Source organism: Corapipo altera, unplaced genomic scaffold (genome assembly GCF_003945725.1).
Source record: "Corapipo altera isolate COAL_440 unplaced genomic scaffold, ASM394572v1 161, whole genome shotgun sequence".
Classification (NCBI taxonomy): Eukaryota; Metazoa; Chordata; class Aves; order Passeriformes; family Pipridae; genus Corapipo; species Corapipo altera.
The window spans coordinates 304,499-324,046 of record NW_020884979.1 but is presented as its reverse complement, the minus strand read 5'-3'; the positions used below and the strand labels follow the sequence as shown (position 1 = coordinate 324,046).

General features: G+C 47.3%; 1 protein-coding gene across 7 annotated transcripts in view; it reads left to right on the top strand.

The window, feature by feature from the left end:
• Positions 1–19,548, top strand: part of PRKG1 (protein kinase cGMP-dependent 1) — a 395,239-nt gene that overhangs the window by 163,453 nt on the left and 212,238 nt on the right. For 6 of the 7 annotated variants that reach the window (XM_027665603.1, XM_027665605.1, XM_027665602.1 and 3 more), the window contains one exon: positions 10,598–10,711. In XM_027665603.1, coding sequence (XP_027521404.1) covers positions 10,598–10,711 — 114 coding nt within the window. Of the gene's footprint in view, positions 1–6,414; positions 6,422–10,597; positions 10,712–19,548 lie in introns of all 7 variants that reach the window. The other variant, XM_027665607.1, reaches the window with a different exon arrangement.

Below are 19,548 nucleotides of genomic sequence, written 5' to 3'. Positions count from 1 at the left end.
GCTGAGTTTGGGACACTGAATTTGGGACACTGACTTTGGGACACTGAATTTGGGACACTGACTTTGGGTCACTGACTTTAGGACACTGACTTTGGGACGCTGAGTTTGGGACGCTGAGTTTGGGACGCTGAGTTTGGGACACTGAGTTTGGGACACTTTGTGCTGCCCCAGCCCTGGGATCCCCACAGCCCAGGGCAGGTGTGTGGTGTGGCTGATGTCAGGGCAGCCCTTTGGGGTGTGTTGTGGCCCCACCCAGCCTCCCTCCAGGCTGTGGACATTCCCAGAGGCTGGAAGAGCAGCTCAGGATTTCCCTGGAGCAGTTTTCTCTTTGCAGAGTGTGGTTTGCATTGAGAGCTGAATGATCTGTTCCAGGATTGCTGTGTGGGTGTACACGTGTAGAACAGGCTGTCAAATATTATTGGTGTGTAAATTTTGATGGATATTACCCTTATATTTTTGGGTATTACAGCCTCTCTAGGCAGGAGCTGTCTCAGGTTTTTTAAAGTCTCTGTTCTGTTACTGTTGCCTTTCAAGCACATGATTATCCTGGATGAAAAGGGAGGGAAGGGAGTGATGTTTGTGCTGTTCAAAGGGATCTCAACCTCTGGTTTTGTTCAGTTCTCTTTAACAGGAGATTGCAATGACTGCATGTCCTGATGTCACATCACATACCAAGCCTGGGTTTCAGTTTAATTAAAGAATAAATTACAATTCACTGGGCAGCTCCTCTGTTTTATATGTTTATAACATCAAGCTGTTATGGTTTATGGCTGTTTGTTTTTTTTTTTTTTTACTAACATTTTGAAATAAAACCTTTTGAAATAAAAGCATAGAATCATTGAGGTTGGAAAAGACTTCTGAGACCACTGAGTCCAACCATCAGTCAGCACCACTGCTAAACCATGTCCCCAAGTGCCACATCCACATGTCTTTTGGACACCTCCAGGGATAGGGACTCCATTTTTCCTCATATCTGATCTAAACCATCCCTGGTGCAACTTCTTCTTGTCCTGAAATACTTCCAAAATGTTTTGAAGAGCCAGGAAATGAGAGTTCTAAAGAGCAGGGGGAGGATGGTTGCAACCAGAAAATAAATTTGAGCAGAGGGATCTAACAGCTCTTTAGGGCAGGTGAACAAAATATGTCTTTTTCTCAGTGTATTCCACTGAGAACATCTCCGTGTTTTAGGAGAGATTAAGTTAACTGTCTTAGAAGGGCTGAGAAAAATAAATAAATTGGGGTTTCTCAGCACTTGAAATAGGTCAGAAAGAGAAAATATTGACATGGAAACCCTGAAAGTGAGTGTAAAGTTTTCTCGTGCTTCACAAGAGGCTTTGAGTGCCCCCAAAAGGGGCAATTTGCACTTGAGGAATTGCAGCCCTAATTGCAGGTTAAGAGGTGCTCAGCCAAAATGGGAATTTGGGACAAACGTTGCAGCTTGGCAGGGTGGGAGCTGTGTCCTTCCACAAAATCACCGGCTTGGGGGAAAAGCAGTTTGCATTTGGCTTTGTTTGCTTTTGAGATTGCAACTTGTTATTTCTTGTGGTAAGACTGAACAAATGAGACAGGCCAGTGTGCCCTGAGGAGTGTTTGGGCTTTTCCATGTTTTATCCAGGGTAAACATGAAACTCATCCCTTCTCTTTGGTCACTTTTTGTTCACTCCTGGGTTGCAGAAGGGAGGAGGTCAATGTGTGTGAGGATCCCCAGCCTGGATCAGGGGGGGTGTTTGCCTCTCCTTGGCTGAGAAGGCTTCTGGATCTCTCCATCTGCACCTCAGCCTCTGGAGCTGGTCATTTTTTGGGAGGCTCTCCAGTGGAGGGGAGGACCCAGGACGTTGATGGTGACCTTTAGTGGTGCTGTCACCACTGAAGTGTCACCCAGAAGTGTCTGGGAATGGGTGCTGGCCAAGGGAGGAGGTGTTTGGCCTCCCCCTGTGTGACTCCACTCTGCCTGCAGCAAATCTGTCCCAGACAAACCCTGCCTGTCTCTCCTAACGGGCTTTGTGTTTCTTCCATAGATTTGTAATTTGATTTGCCTTTAATTGCATTATTTCATGTTCTCTTTCTGCTCTCTAACTCCTTGTTATCTCTGTTTGCCAACCCATACCCTATTTTAAGAGGTTTCTCTGGTGGCTTTTTTCCCCATCTGACAGATTTTAACGTGGTCTTGCAGCCTCACTGCAAACAAACTCATTCTGTGGTGCCAGCGCAGGTGACACAATCCCTTTAGGCTGGAACAGATCTTACATCAGAAGAAATAAATATGAGTCACAGAATAATTGAGGCTGTGAGGGAGTTCTGCAGGTCACCTCTCCACACCCCTGAGCATAGTTATATATTACAGGTGGAAAGTTGTTTGAAAAAGAGGATACATATATTTGTGCATAGATACATGTGTTTGTTTCCCAATGTTCTGTGTGGGTTTTGAGGATGTGCATTTCCACTTTGGAGCGGGTCCTCCAGGCTCAAAATATTTATAATAAGAATGATAATAATCATATTAACAGGAAAAAAACCAACAACAACAAGTTTTCTATCCTCCCAGGCAGCAGGCACCTGGAAATACCCATTTAATTTTCTTTGGCTGCAGAGTTGCCTTGGGAAGGTCATGGGAGGAGATAGTTGAGAATGACCTTTAGATTCCCAAATTCTCTTCACCAACAGCTCAGTCCCTCCTTCCCTGGGTTGTTTTCTCTGCTCTGCCACACTCTGGCCCTCCCTGCCTTGTGCTCTTCATGCTCTGCCTCACTCCCTGCCTTCCTCTCTTCTAGGGTTTAATTCTCACCTTTAAAGCCCAGGGGAAGTTTCTTTATCCCTTTTCAGCTCCTCTCTGCCCCCAGGCTGCTGATGCACATTTTGGCAATCACCTTCTTCTTCCCATCCCCTGTTCCTGCAGACAGGCTGGAAACTGGGATGCAGACCTGCTCTTATCTGCAGTAATCCCTCCTCTGGAGTGAGTCTTGATTTAAATCCAAGGAGTGTTCCTGTTCCTCACAACTTCAGGCTGCTGAGATTGTACATGTTGATTAACAGCTCAAGCCCAGTTTTAAAGTACTTCTTAAAAGCCACTGTTAAAACCAGTCCTAGGCTGGCATTTTTTTGCTGGCAGGTCCCAGCCAGCGAGGGGAGAGGGGGCCATGGCTTGGGAAAAACTGGCTTTTGGACGTTGTTGTGGCCACCTCAGCGTGGTTTGATGGCAGAGGGGCTGACATTCCATCAGTTAACTCTCCTAAATAAACTTTGGCACTGAATTTCCCCCCCTGTTCCAGTGTGCAGTTGCCAATGTGCCTGTTTGGGGGAGGCTGTCCCAGTGCTCCACCCAGTTGGAACTGTCTCCCCAGGAGGTTTTACAGGAGGTCACATAATTTGGTTCCCCTCAGAAGGGTTTGCTGAAGCCTGTGGAGGGGTTGGAGTGACACCAGGAGGTTTGAGAGTCAGAACTCTGTCATGTCTTGCTTCATTTGCCTCCCTCTCCTCAGATTTCATCTCCCAAGCCAAAAGCTGACTTGAGGGCTTTTTGGGAATGGGTTCTGGCTGAGGCTCCACAGTGTCATCAATCTCCACCCTGAGGAGGTGCCGAGTGGTCACTTCCCTCTCATGTGCACGACTTTGGAAGACTGAGCTTTAAACCTCCTCTGAGATGGCAGCTTAAAATGGGATCACTCTGGGAAACGTTCTCACAATTTGTTCAGGTTTTTTCCAAGGAGGCAACTAAGGAAAAATGGTATTTTTTCCATATTCAAAGCGCTCTTGCAATGATTTGCAGTGGGTTTTTTTTTAAGCAACTTCAAACTTGGCGAAATGTGCATTTATTTATTTTTTCCTCCCTTTTATTACTGTCAAAACCTTCCCGAATTTGGGCTGGGAAGGAGCAGGGGGTGCTGCTGGATGGATCCTGCTGGGGGACCAAAGGGACTGAAACTCTGCAGCTCGCTGGGAAAGCGATGGAAACTTGGAGAGGGAAGGGAGGGGGTTTGGAGGAGCTGCTGGGTTGGCTCAGCTGCAAAGTTTGGGTGCAAAACCCCCTTTTTTTAGCTGTAAATGTGGTGTTTGTGGCAATCCCAGCAAAGCAGATTGTAGGTGCACATCTCCTGGCTTGGGCACAGCAGGCTGGGAATCCTCCTGATGGGAATCCTCCTGTTGGGAATCCTCCTGTTGGGAATCCTCCTGCCTTCCAGAGTAGGGAAGGAGCTGGAGAGCATCACCTGAGCTTTCACCCCTTGCTTTCTGATTTCTCCTCTTTCCCCCACCTGAAGATTTACTGTTTTCTTTGCTCGGCCTGTGTTTGTGGGGAACTCATGGAGCTGTGAAGAACAAACCAGGAAAACCCTGGAAAAAATAAATTTTCCAGAGAAGGAGACATTGAATCCCATGGAAAGCCAAAGCTCAAAGCTGCTGGCTGGTTCCATTTTCCATGGGGAATTCCAGCAAGGCTGAGCCCAGCTGCTCGGGAAAAGCTTGGCTTTAATCAAGTTCCTAATTTTTAAAACTGAAACTACGAGTTCTCAAGGTGCTGAACCTGCCCAGGGAAGCTGTGGCTGCCCCTGGATCCCTGGAAGTGTCCAAGGCCAGGTTGGGATCCCTGGGCTAGTGGGAGGTGTCCCTGCCCATGGCAGGGGGTGGGACAGGATGTTCCTTTCCATCCCAAACTATTCCATGGTTCTGTGACAAAAGCCCTTGGCACTGTGTGATGGGATGGGAACTCAGGCTTCATCTCAGGTGCAATTTTTGAAATACATTCACTGCTGTTCAGGAAAATCTACAGATCCACAGGGAGAATTCCTAAGGAAAACTTGGTGCAGACAATTATTCCCGTGTTTTCAGAGCAGAGCTTGAACAGCATCCAACAAATGGAGCTGCAGTCCAAGTGTGAAACAGCACGGAAATAAAATATTGAATAGTCACTCATGAATTGTGCACTGAATCCAGGGAATCCCCCTCCCACCACTTCTGGCATTTCTGGAGCTGTGTGATGAAATTTCTAGCCTGTGAATACACAAGTTCATGTCGAACCCTGCTTTTTAATTTTCCCAATTTTTCACTAGAAGTGCTTTTATTTTTAAACCTGGCATGGAAGTGTGATGAATAATTAGTGTCCTCCTGGGAGAACCAGCTTTTATCCCCCCCCCAAGAGTGCAGGATCTGAAGAGGGACCAATAATGTCAATAATGCTACAAATGATTGCTCTTATCCACGTTTCAAAGGCATTGCTGGGATATACCATGGAAAATAAAGATTTAGGCTTTCCAGAGGTCTCCTGGGTATAGAGAAACACGGGCCAGGAATGGCACTGCCCCATTCCTGATGATTCTGGATGGCAGAAGGAACTTTCTTATTGAAACCTTATGCACTTTGGGATCTCAGATGCCCTCTTGAATACTCTTGTGTCTCTAAAATTAAGGAACTAAGGGGCTGGTTTGGGCTTGGGAGTCATGGAAGACTCAAGGGCCTTTCCCCCCCCCCCATAAGCTGGGAGGGAGAGGGAGAGCTAGGAACAGAAATCCTGCCTGTGATATAAATTCCACCCAGACTGACAAGTTCCCAGAGTCAACTTAATCTGTTTTCTTCTGTGCCTGGGAAAGAGAAAATGACCATTTAATTATTGGGAGTTAAAAATGATCCCACTGATGGAGAGAGTCGCATTAGTGCAATTTCCTTTGTGCTTCCATTCGTCTGAGGAACGTGGGAGAAGCTCAGGCAGAGATGTCATTTCAGGTTTAATTGTGTGGGCTCCAAGTGACACAGCAGCAAATGTCCTTGTCCGGGTAAACCCCAGGCTTTGGGGGTGTTGGACAGGACAGAACAGATCCTGCTTTGCTCAGATGTGCCTCAGCCAGCTGTAGGTTTATTGATTCATTTATTATTTCTGTGGTCACAGTGACCCCGTTTTTAACTCTGGCTCCTGAGGGGTTGTGCAGGAACTGGTACAGGCACAGCGTGCCCAGGGCTGCCCCATCCCTGGAAGTGTCCAGGGCCAGGTTGGAGCAGTCTGGGATAGGGGAAGGTGTCCCTGCCCGTGAAACAGGATGATCCTGAAGGTTCCTTCCAACCCATGATCAGATTGTGTTTTCTGACAAACAAAAATATAACAAATCTCAGCTGGGGGGGCTCTGGTGTCAACGAGCCACTTGGCAATTAAACCTTTAATTACCTCACAGTTACATTTGCAACTACAATGCAATTAGCAAGCTGAGTTTAATTTGCAAAGCCAGGCTCTGGCTGAGAGTCCCAGGGCTTGGGGGTGGCGTGGGGGGACCAGGCCAGCACGGGAAAGCTCTTCAGTCTCGGGTTTCACAGGATCATGGAATATCTGGGGCTGGAGGGGGCCCACAAGGATCATCAAAGTCCCCCTCCTAGGACTAGGAAAAAGCTTAATTTCATGCAGTTTTAGTGCATCTCTGAAATCCTACAAAGCAACAAGGTGAGGTGAGACCCTGGCACAGGTTGCCCGGAGAAGCTGTGGCTGCCCCTGGATCCCTGGAAGTGTCCAAGGCCAGGTTGGAGCAACCTGGGCTAGTGGAAGGTGTTGGGGTTGGAACTGGCTGAGCTTTAAGGTCCCTTCCAACCCAAAGCATTGTGTGATTCTGGGATTCTTTGGGTTTGCAAACTGCCTGCTTTTCAGGCTGCCTTGATTTACCATCCAAAAGCCACGTGAATAAAACTGCACCAGCAGAGCTCCAGAGCTCTCCTGAGCTGCCCTCGGCACCCTGGTCCTTGGAGGATAACACACCCCCTCCTGTCCAAGCACTGCTCTCCTCCTGTACCACAGAATTGAGACTTTTGAGTGTCCAAACACAAAATGCTTTGGGTTTTCCTGGTTGAAGTGGTTTGTGGCAGATATTCCCATCAGGAGCAGGCTGGTGGCTTCTGGAGGTGTCGATCTGCTGATCCTTCACTCTGGGCACCTTCTTGTGTTTGTTGTGGAAAGGGAAGTGCAGAACTGATCCTAAAACTTGCCTTGGCTGTTTGATGCAGCAAAGCCCCTTTCACTGCAGGGCCTTCAGGGAGTGTCAGGGTGTGTTTTATCCATGTGAGAGTGGAGATCAGGAGGCACTTGAGGGGAATGCAAAGGACAGCCCCCAAAATCCAGCTGCCAGGACTTTCCTGAGCCCTCCATGCTCGAGAAGACACGGAGATTTTTATTTTATTTCATGCTCTATTTGAAAAATCACTTGCATTGTCCATCATGATGGAATAGTTTCTTACAGCTGACAGAAAAGTGCATTGTTTGGATGCCAGTTAAAGCTCCCCAAAATCAGCTCAGCAGGGAATTAAATAACAACTTTGAATTCAATATTTTGGAGAAATGCAACATTTTCACTCTTCTTGCCTGGAGCATCCCTTGCATTATTTAGTGTTTATCTGGTGGAGATGCCAAGGCAAGTTGCAACTGGATCTCCATTAACTGATCCATATTGTGATCAAAACCATTTTGCTTGGTTTCTTTACTTGCTTGATCCATCCAAGGGAGCAGTTTGTCTCCTGCATGGAAAACTGCTCTGTGTGGGCTGCCAGGGAGGAAGAGAAAATGGGGAAATTCCTTTTTATCACTGTGTTTGACCCTTTAATTCCACAAAATTTTGCTCATGGCCTGAGGAGTAACTGTGGGTGTTTAGTGTCCCACATTGCTTAATTACCCGGCAGGAGAATGGGAGACTTTCTCCAGGACAATAAATGGTAATTAAGGAGCACATTTATTACTGAACCCCAGGGAGGGAGGGGCAGCCTCCTCCTGCTCTGGTGTCAAGGATTGGATTCCTTCTCCTCTCAATTCCAGCCTTCCTCAGGCTGCTGTCCTGGTCGACCTCTCCTTCCTGTGCTCTGAACCAAGGGATCTGTTCTCTCCTGCAGCAGCTCTTTGGTAATGAAGTCCCTGCTGGACTGCTCTGGGATTGGTAGAAGAACACGGTGTTTGAGGAGGAAAAGCTCTGGAAAAGCACTTTGGGAAAGGGCAGGAGGAGCAGCAGGGGTGGCTCAGAGCCAGCAAACACCACCAGCCTTGTGGTTGTTAGGGTTGTCAAGGGGCTCGCTGTGCTCTGACCCTCTCCCAGGCTGGGCACTTCATTCCTGAAGGTCTCCCAGGACTGTGTCCAGCTGTGCCCAGAGGCTGCAGGGCTGGAGCAGAGTGTCCTTCCAGGGAACCCTGTGGGGACAGTCCCTGGTAAAACCCAAATGCCACGGTGCTGAGGCATCCCCTGTGTTCCTGCAGGGGTTCCTGCCTGTCCCTGGGGGAGGCTGTGGGTCCAGAGCAGGAGCTCCACTGATGCTCTGCAGGAACAGAGGTTGCATTCACTGGAATGGTTTGGGTTAGAAGGGACCTTAAAGATGATCTCATTCCACCCCCTGCCACAGGCAGGGACACCTTACACTAGCCCAGGGATTCCAGCCTGGCCTTGGACACTTCCAGGGATCCAGGAGAGCCACAGCTTCTCTGGGCAATCTGGACCAGTTCCTCCCCACCCTCCCAGGGAACAATTCCTTCCCACTATCCCATCTAACCCTACCCTCTGGCAGTGGGAAGCCATTCCCCCTTGTCCTGTCCCTCCATCCCTTGTCCCCAGTCCCTCTCCAGCTCTCCTGGAGCCCCTTTAGGCCCTGGAAGGGGCTCTCAGCTCTCCCTGGATCCTTCTCTTCTCCAGGTGAACCCCCCCAGCTCTCCCAGCCTGGCTCCAGAGCTTGGGGTCATCATTAGGATGATCTGCACAAGTTTGGAGCTGGTTTGGTTACTTTTAGGAGGTAAAGGGTTAAATGATGATTAAAGCCAGAGGTTGGGATCCTAAAGAGCCATTTGCTGGAAAGTTGCAGTGGGGCTGAGTATTTCAGGGATGATTGGAAAAGAAAAGAAGATTTTACAGTCCATGTGAATGAAAATACTGCTTTAGGGACACAGGGCTACCAGAAGTCGTGGAAAAGGGGGGAAAAGGTGGTTTGAACTCCACAAAGGGATGAGATCCCAAAGCCTGGCCTGTGTCCCAGCTGGTTTGTGTGTGTCCATGGTTCAATCACATGCCAGGAGATCTCAGACTATAAACCAAGGCAAGGTCAAGGCTTCTGTCCTTGTTTCCAAGCCCAGCCCTGTCCTGGCTCATGGGGCATTGGAACCATCATCAGCTTTTGGGGTTTGCTGTGAAACACAAACCAGATTGAATTGGAGCAGTTTGTGGTTTTCCAAGTGTTTCCTGAAGCTCCCAGTTTTCTGCTTAACTCCGTAGCTGCTGCTTGAGGCACAGAGGTGACAGTGGGTGGGATAATTGCCTTCAAATCTAAATAACTCCTTCCTTTTGGAAGCTGATCCCCTCTTTTCCGAGTGAAATGACTTTGGCTTTGTTTTTTTTTTAGAGCATCATTTTACCCGCTCTTGCCAATACCCACAATTTCTTGCTGGGAAATCTTCTCAGTCCTTTGGAAATTGGTATTTTAATTTCCTCCCTGCTATGTTTCCTGCACACTGGGGGGGGGGGGGGGAATGGCTGATGCAGTATGGGGTAAAAAATCATCTGTGCAACGTGGTGCTTTCCAGCTCAAATCTCCATCACTCCACGAGCTCAAAGTGAGGGAAAGTCATTCCCTGATGGGAGTGTTTGTTGGGGAGTGTTTTGCAGAAATATCCCCCTTTCAGCTCTGCTGAAGAACTCAGTTCTTTTAAAAAATAAATAAAGGTATCCTTTAAAAACCTTTAGGAGTCTCTGAAGTGGGTGAGGCACCATTAGAGGTTGGTGTTGGGCCTCCTTGAGATAAAGATCTATTTTTGTGCTTCTTATTAGGTTGATACTGAGTAGGGAGAAAGGAATCAAAATTTGGAAAATTACTTTTAAAGGGTATTTAGCCTATAAAAGGAATGGAATTGGGGTTTTATTGTGTGTCCTCTGCTGCATCACTTGTTTTTCCCTTCTCCTTGTTTTCAAAGGTCCTTGGAAATTTAAAAGATTGGTCACTCCCAACCCCCAGCTTGGTCCTGAGCTCCTTTCTTGCCATTCAGCCCTCGCTTTTAAGTCCCCCTCCCAGGTCTCTGGATAAGCTGATAAAGCAGATTCCCTCTCATAAAATGAGATGTTCAGGAGGGAAAGGTCCAGGGAGATGGGAATTCAATGATGGCCAGGGGTCAGAGTCATTTTCCCTTTGATAGCAGCCTGTTTTTCATGGATGAGCGTTCCCAGGGATTAGCTTCTCAGTGAAAATGAGCAAAATTACTCTGTGGTTTTTGTGTGGGGTGTTAAAGACCTAAATTTTTGCCCTTTTTGAGCACAGAAATTGGGGGAAATTTCCCCTGGAAGCGCAATATGTGAAATTTGAGGCTTAGTGCTCTGCATTTCCTCACTGTACAGATGCTCCCCTAAAAAACCCCTCACGTGTCGAAATCTTCTCCAGGCAACAGTTGGTTTGAATCTTTTAAATTCCTTTTCAAGGTGGTTTTACTCACTGGGCTGGAAGGGACCTTAAAGCCCATCCAGGGACAGGGACACCTCCCACTATCCCAGGTCTCTCCAAGCCCCGTCCAGCCCGGCCTGAAGCAAATAATATTTAAAAAACTTGAGTCTGAAATTTCATTTCCTTTTTAAAACTTTTTTTTTTTTTCCCTCTTTTCTTTCTCTCACAGATGGGAAGGTTGAAGTGACAAAGGAAGGAGTGAAGCTGTGCACCATGGGGCCTGGCAAGGTTTTTGGGGAGCTGGCCATCCTCTACAACTGCACCCGGACCGCTACTGTCAAAAGTAAGAGCATTTGGGATGTTGGGATTTTGTTGGGATTTTCTCACCTCTGCCTTGGAGTTACAGCCTCTGGCAGCTGTTTTGCTTTCTCCATTCATGAAAAGTGTGGATTTTAGTGTGGGATTTAGCCACTGGGAGCAGGGAGGAGGTGCAGAGGAAGCGCTTCCCTGGATTTGGCCGCTCATTTTTGCTCCCTCAGGAACCTCGGGTTGATTTCCCTCATGCAGAGGAGCTCATCCTGTAGTTTTCCTTACAATTCCTGCTGAATCTCATGGTATTTATGTTTTTTGTTGCTTAGAAGAGCATTTCTGACCTCATAATTCTTCAGTAAGTCGAGCTTAGTATCTGTTCAGGACAAATTTTCTACACTTAGCTGACTAAAATAAATCAGGAAAAAAAAAAAAACCCTGGATGCCACTTGACCCCCTGCTCTAAACTCTTCAGCACTTCTGCTGTAATCTGATTTCTTTTATGAGTGCCCTGGGCAAAGGCTGGAGTTGCTCAATTAGGGGGAGGAAATAAATCACAGAAATACAACATAAATACATTTTCCTCTAAATTCGGATGAATAGTTGGGATTTGGGATATTTGGTACCACAGCCCTCCCTGGTCTTGAGGGATCAGAGTTTATGGGGGTGTCTTAAGCAGAGAGGTTTTATAGGAGATGATAAAGAGTTGTGTGGTTTTAAGATGCTGTAGGGGAGAAGTTGGAAGAATAATACAAAGACAAGTCTCAGAATAATGAGGCCTGGGAATGAATCCCTGTCCAGAAAAAGGCTTCTTACAAACACCTCATTTTGCTTTGAAAAGAGAGAGAAAGAACAAGAACAAATGGGCAGAAATGACAAAACAGGGGAAGAGAACTGGACTCTTGTGTGAAGGACGAGCTGTTCCCGAGTTCTGGAGCAGGGCACTGAGAGATTCCACTGTCACCTGTGCAGACCCTGCACTGGTTATCCCAGGGAAATCTTGGCTACAACGCAGGCAGTTGTCCCAAATAAAGCAGGAAATGTGCAGGGTAAGCTGTGCTCAGCTCTGGGGCAGCCCCAGAGACCTCCAGAGTGTTGGGCTGCTCTGCTGAGAGGTGCTCCACCTCCTTCCCCCAGTCCAGCAAGGAACCAGCAGGAACACCAGTGGGATTGGGAAGTGCTGATCCCCCCTCTCCTCCCTCGGTGCCTTATCCCTGTACAGCCCATTTCTCTGTCCAGGGGAAGGTTTGGGGTGTTGGGGGTGCTGATAAATGAGCAGCTTGTGTGATAAACACGGTCAGAGAAGGTTGGGAAGAGCAGAGACAGAGGGGGAATGGTTGAATCCTAGAAAAGGCAACGGGAGGATGGTGGTTGTTTAGTTCCCCTTAGGAATGCAGAGCTAAAAGGCACCTGATCCTCTACTGCCACGATCCCATCCTTGTGTAATCCTGCACAGCCACCCTATTCCTGTGTCCCTTTTCCCCTCTTTGTATGGGATTTCCCCCAGGAAATCAAACTGCAGCAGTTTGTCCTGGCGGTTTTGCTCCCACTGCCTTTCCCACATCCTAAATCTCCTCTCTGGAGCAAAATTCCAGGTTGCCACTGGGCACTGAGTTGTGCCAAATCCTCTTTCCCTGGTTAAATTGGGGGCAGGAGTAAGGTCAGTGCTCCAGGCACTCTCAGAGAGCTGTTGCCTCGAGGAAGAGGTGTCTGGTTGTTCTCTCTGCCCATTCCCAAGGGGTGTCTGTGGTTGTTACTCTCTGTCCCTTCCCCACCAGGGTTGTACATTTATAATCCTGCACCTTCTTCTGCCATGTTTGGAATCTCATTCCCAAAGCCAGCAAGGGACTTTTAGGTCTTTTCTCTCTCATTACTGCTCAAGTGAGAACCAGTTGTGATTGTAATGGGCTTTATATCCTTCCAGGTGTCAGGGGAACTGCTCGAGCTCAACCCAACTGAGCCGAGGTCGGGGAGGTGCTCAGATCACTTCAGGGCATAGGATTGACTTAAATGGGTACAAACAGCTCCCAGCTCCTGCCTGTGCTCTTGGCTAAATGAGAAATAAATGTCATGGATCTGTAGAAAGGCAAACCCCAGGAAATATTCCATTCTATCTGGGAACTCTGAGCAGGTTTGTCTCAGCAGACATGAACTGCTGCTGACTGTGGTGGGAAGCAGCATCACCCAGCTCTCACTCAGAGAAACACTTGGGGCTTCCCAGTTTTCAGGAGGTAGATTCCCATTCCCTCCAGAGCATCAGGAGGGAATTTTTACACACATTTTGATGTGTGTAGTTCCTTAGCAGGACATTCAGGATTCCTCTCTGGGCGATGGAGCTGCAGCAGGGACTGAGTGCAGGGTGGATTTTTGGGGTTTGAGGCCCAGCACTGCACAGGGGCCGGGATGATGTGGCAGCTGAGTGACAGCTCTGGCTGGAACTCCTTTCTCTCTGTACCCTGGCACTGGCTTTGTAAACAATGAAGATTTTAGTGTCACTGTGTTTAGTCTACACGGGCTCCCCAGCTGCTGCTCGCTCTGGAGGAGCAACTCAAAGGCATAAATCACCCCGGGAAGGGCTTTGTCTTTTCCATATGATTTCGAAGACATTAAAATGTAATGATTCTGATCTGACTGCTGTTTCCTAAGGACCTCTTTAATAAGGCAATCCAGGTCTTTTGAAAGCCTGCCCCGAGAGAGCCATTAGAATATTTTGTCACAATTACTCCTGTCTCAAAGGAAAGCAGGATGGGGGCTGAGCAAGGCCTGGGAAGGAAGAGCAACCAAAGCCTTGGTGTTGAGGAGCACTGAGGAAGGCAGGGACACATCTCACGACACGTGGCCTTGTTTTAAGACAACTGGATGATTTTTGACATCTGATTTCTGGCTGTTGTTATTCTGAAGCATTTGCTTTTTGTTCCCAGCTGTTACAGAAAGAATAATAGTAGTTTTTTGGATTTTTTTTTTTTTTGGTTTGTCTTTTTTTTTCTTCTGGTGGCAACTGGTCAATCTGTCCCAAGGATGTCACTGCCCAGGCTTTGTGAATCACTGCTGTTCACAGATCAGCTTCCACTGCACAGCCAGGGAAATCCAAACCAGCAGCTCCTTCCTTTCTCTGTCTGCACTGGTTATCCTGAGCTCTCCAATGCCTACATACAAACCTTGATGCAATTTAAGGCAGAATCACAGGCTTTCCTCCCCGATTCCAACAAATAATTTAATCCAGTGCATTAGAAAAAGGAAAACTCCACTCATTAGGGACAAACTGTGTCACACCTACAACGATGTCTCTGATCTCCCATTATTGGTAATGTGGGGGGAGAAGGAACAAGGAAAGGTCAGGTAAAAAAAAGCTAAAAAAGGCAGAATTACCCCCAGCTGAATTCAGGCTGAGTAAAAAAACTTTCATTTGCTGATAGAAAAGATGTTTTTCTTGTGCTGTAGCTCTAATTCCTCTTGGATAATGTGTGGAGCAGAGTTCAGCAGGACTTTTACAGGTGATTTTGGACAGCACTGATTTTATGAAAGAAGTGGATTCTTCATCCTCTCAGGATGTTGTGGTTATTCCAGGGGTAGCTTTAGCATCTGAAATGGATTCTCCTGGGGGCAAAATTCCAATAGGAACCTCCCACAGGTTGCCCTTTGCAGGGGAGTTACACACTCAGCACCAGTCTGTGCTTTGAAGGGGGACTGTGAGCAAAAAAGAAAGCACAGGCTGAGGCTGTTAAACTCTAAATTATGGAAATCTCTTTTCTGCTCCTCAAAAGCCACTTTCTCAAGCTCCCCCCCCTCTTGCCAGCAGTGCTAATTGTACAAAACTCCGTGTGGCACAGTGGGATTAAGGCAGGAGTTTTAGCAATTCCTTGCCAAGCTTGGATGAGTTTGTATTTTCCACTGCTGGGTTTTTTTTATTTAATAGAGTCCTGTGTGCTGGTAGTTGCAGCCTCAGAAATTACAGAACTTTTCCAAGGAGCTGGGTAACCTGGGTTATTTGCAAGGAGAAATAATGCAACAGCAGTTGCCAATTAAACCAGCAGAGCCTCATTAAAAGCCCTGGAGAAGGATGTTGGCTTTGTGTTTCTCCTCTAACAATTACAGCAGCTCAGATCTTCTTCAAACAGTCACACCCCTTGGAAAGAAGGTTGTCTTTACATATTCAGCCATTTGATTAAAACCTTTCTGCAGTTACTTCAGGACACCCAGGATGGCCAAAGCAGAGTCTGGAGTGCCCTGGGAGGAGATAAATGGATATATCCTTGGAGAAAGTAATTTAAACCCTCCCTGGCACCGTATTTTTCTTTGACCTTTATGGGTTTTGCCAGGTAATGCAACAAAATGGGATTGGATTATTCCTCCAAGGGGATGATTATGAGGAAATGATGTTGAGAACAACGGGCAGGAAGTTTTTTCCTCCTCTTGTTGCTGAGGAGACAGGAGCACCTGCAGGATGGCATCTCTGGGGCTCAGGAGGGACCAGCACAGGGTCCTGGCTGAAAGGTTAATGCAGACACAGTCCTAATCCAGGAGAGAATGGTCTGGGATGGGAAAAGCACAATGAAAAATTCATCCACCCCCTGGGTTCCTTGGGAGCCCGAAACGTTGCCAGGCCTGTGGGAAAAATCAGAGCTGGGGAAGGAAACAGGGCAAAAAAAAAAAAAGGAAATAAGTATCAATGTCTTGATACTTAATTGGATTATTAGTTGTTTTTAAATAGGAAGGGTGTGGTGTAGACAGAATGACCCACCCTGTGCTTGGGTTTGAGTATCAAGCCAGTGTTTAAACTGGTTTCCTTCCAAAATCCAGGGATTATTTTGTTTTTACACTTGGTGCAGTTCTGGCACCTCAAGATTCAAGTCCCCACTTTGCTCAAAACCTCAAACTGCTGTGGCAGCTTTGGGGTTATTCCTTATCCTGACTGATCCTTATCCCTTCAGGAGTTTGAGGAATGCCCATTGAAATGTCTCCTATTCAGGCTTTCAGCTCTGAGAAGTCTTTAGTACAGAAAGCTCCCAGTCCTGTCTGGGAAATGTTGGGAAGAAAACGTTGGAAAAGACATCTCACATGGATATTTCTCCTCCCAGGCAGCTGCAGGTGAACCAATAAAGAAAACAACAGTATTAGCCAAGCACAGGGATCAAGGGGAAAAGTCTGGGCACTGGGACAAAGCTAATCCTGAATAAATTTAACAGGAAAACAAAAAATAGAGAGAAAAGTAAAACCCACCCCCAATTCCAGTCAAATGAGGCACAGAAAACTGCAGCATCTCCCATCCTGAAAACTAAACAAATAAACCCAAAGAAAAGGAAAAGAAAGAAGTGGGGCTTTTTTTAATTAAAAGGCCTAATTAAGGACTTTGAGAGACAAGGGAGATTTGCTCAGGAATGAAGGCAGCACAAACACCCCTGAGAACAGTTAAAGGGTTTCTTGGGTTTAGTAACAGCTCAAATTAAAGAAGGAAAACCCCACACTGCCAATTCCTTATTAGCCATCCCTCACTTCTGCAGCTCCAACTGCAGCTGCTCCCAACCCAGGGACTGATCAGCCTTGAAATTAATGGATTGATCCAATAAAATGGGGGGGAAAAATGCATTTCTTTAGAGAAACAAAATCAGATCTTGCCAGAGCTTGCACCTTCCTTATTTATAAGTTGCTTTTTATTTCAGCCTGGGGATTCTCAGGAACTGGGGGTGTGGGATTTTGGTTTGTTTCCGAGCTTTTCTGTTAGAAACAGTGAAAGGGGGGGGGAAAGAGAACAAAGAATGAAACTTCCAAATTTTGGGGCTTGGTGTTTAAGTCAGAATAAGACCCCACCTCTCTTTATGTGTTATCAGGGGTGCCAAATGCAAGGTCCAGCAGAAAGCATCTATTGCATGGAATCATGGAATGGTTTGGGTTGGAAGGGACCTTAAAGCTCATCCAGTTCCAACCCCAACACCTTCCACTAGCCCAGGTTGCTCCAGCCTGGCCTTGGACACTTTCAGGGATCCAGGGGAGCCACAGCTTCTCTGGGCAACCTGTTTCAGGGCCTCACCTCGCTCACAGCCAAGAATTTCTTCCCAGTATCCCATTTATCCCTGCCCTCTGGCAGTGGGAAGCCATTCCCCCTTGTCCTGTCCCTCCATCCCTTGTCCCCAGTCCCTCTCCAGCTCTCCTTTAGGCCCTGGGAGGGGCTCTCAGCTCTCCCTGGATCCTTCTCTTCTCCAGGTGAACCCCCCCAGCTCTCCCAGCCTGGCTCTGTAGGAATGGGATGGGAAAACTTGTTGCAGATAAATGTGCAAATGGAGCACTGGAAAATCTAATTTGATTTTAGAATGAGGTTAAATACCCGGAGAGATAAAGTTCTGTAAAACTATTCAGCCCAGACAAATCTTTGAGGAACTTTGCTCCAACACCTGGAGGTTCAGACATCAGGGGCAGCTTTAAAACTGGGCATTTAATTGTAGGGAAGAGCTGTCAGGGTTAAATCCAAGGTTAAAAACTCAGTTTGCCAGAGCAAATAAAGTAATGATAGATAATAATAAAGTGCTGTTTGTTGTGTGTGATACAGAAGAAGTGTGATTGTCACCAGGCAGGGGAAATGAAGCACTTGGAAACAATTCTGTGGATATTTTTCCTGTTGGTTTGATTGCAGAGTTGAATCAGCTGAGAAACCAGCCCTGTTAAACACAGTTAGAAGCAAATGATGACTTTCTCTGTGTAGCCCTTGAAGAGTTAATTAATATTTACAGCAGCTGTCAAATAATTAGTTCACAAGAGCTTCCCTGTCACCCCCTTTGGAGATGTTGCTGATTTATGAAGTATGGCCCGAGCAGTTGTGATAAATGAGGGGCCTGAACTTTGCTAAGGATTCCAAACCTTTGCTGTGAGCAGGGGCTGAGAAACCAGAGGATAAAATGGAAGTATTTGCCATTGATAGGAATTTATGGGCTTTGCTCAGATTAAAACACAACACCCTGCCCAGGGTCTGCTTTTGCCTCACCACTGTCAGAAAATTTCTTCTCTAGACTATTTCCTGGCACTAACTGGGGGACAAAAAGCTGCTTGGTACCAAGACAGACCCAGAACTGCTCGATTTGTGATTCAGAACCAAAGCAACCCCCACCTTCCGTTCTCTAAAGCCTCTTCAGACAAAGGGAAACCACCCTGTGCTGCTTTTCCTGCTGCCCATAAAAGCAGAGTTTGCACAGATTATTTTCCCCGTGGTAGCTCAGAGTTCCTTTCTGAGTTACACTGGATTAATGTCAAGATTTGATTATACCTTTCTGTGTTGGAGGAGCTGTGCTTCCCTATATTTGAAGTCCATCACTTCCAATAAACTTCCATTAAGGGAATCAGAAAACAATTCTCCCAACCAGAAGCTCTGATATGTTCCCAGCCAGTAAATGTGCTGCAGTTTGTGTTGCTTGGAGCCAGGATGGAGCAGCAGCATCTCCAGTGCCCTTGTCCTGTTGGACCAGGATGATCCTGCTGCCTCTGCTTCTGTGGCAGCAACCAGAGCTCCAGATCTCTCCAGCCCACAGCAAAGAGTAGGATTTTTTTCAGTGTTAAATCTGCTACAGAATTCACTGGTGATTATTTTTAATTTGTATTCTCCCCTCCCTCCTTGGCCATATTGTGGGGTTGTTGTGGCAGAATAGGTGTGGGAACACTGATACTAAAATGATTCTTCTCTCAGACACTCCCTGGTTTTGTTTCCTGGTTTTGCAGGGCTTTGGAGCTCAGAGCAGGGCAGGGCACCCCTCTGGTGGGGTTGGGACAGGGGCAGGGCAGGGAATCTTCCCTGGGACATCCCTGGAGGAGCACAGCTTGGGAGCAGGAGAGGGGACAGAGGGGATATCACAGAATCCCAGACTGGTTTGGGTTGGAAAGGACCTTAAAGCTCGTCCCATCCCACCCCTGCCATGGGCAGGGACACCTCCCTCTATCCCAGGTTGCTCCAGCTTGGCCTTGGACTCTTCCAGGGGGAGATGAGCAGGTAGCACGTGTGGGATTATCCGGGAGGGGATGGAGAGCAGCTTTTGTGGGAAGCCAGGAGGGCCTGTGGAGTTTGTTGTGGCTGCCAGAGCTGCTGGAGCTGCTGCTGGAAGTAGGTGGCTTGTTGGGAAGGCGGTTCCCGCTCTCCTTTGGGGGGGCCTGGCTATTTTGGGAGCAGGAGGTGTTGGTGGAGCAGATGGCTGTGCCATGTGCTGTGTTACAGCCTGGTGGAGCTTGGACTGAATGGATGGGAAAACAAAATAGAGGGGGGAAAACATGTCTATCCTACTGCACTGCTAACTTTGCTGCTGGATTTGTTCCTGCTTTTCACCCTCTCGCTGCTGATTTACCTTTGGGAATCACGAATTCCTTTGGGCAAACTCGGTGTCCTGCTTGCTTTGAGGGCTGACCCACTTCTCAGCCTTTCCCAAAATATTCAGGTGAACCTGCAGTCTGCAAATTCTCCTAATTGAGGAGTACAGTCCCCTCAGAACTGAATTTGCAACCACTGAGCACATGGAAGTCCTGGGACCTCCACGGAAAGTTTCTTTTGATTAATATTTCTTTTTATTATTAAGTATAAAATGTGAAAGGCCAGAGATTCGTTTGTGTAAATAACAGGAACCACTCACAGAATTGTGCAGTGGCATCCCTGTGGCCAGTACAGGGATTTTCCAATATCTTGGAGTCCTTTTCAATATTAGGGTGCCAAATGCCCTTCAGGCCCTGGAAGGGGCTCTCAGCTCTCCCTGGATCCTTCTCTTCTCCAGGTGAACCCCCCCAGCTCTCCCAGCCTGGCTCCAGAGCTTGGGGTCATCATTAGGATGATCTGCACAAGTTTGGAACTGGTTTGGTTACTTTTAGGAGGTAAAGGGTTAAATGATGATTAAAGCCAGAGGT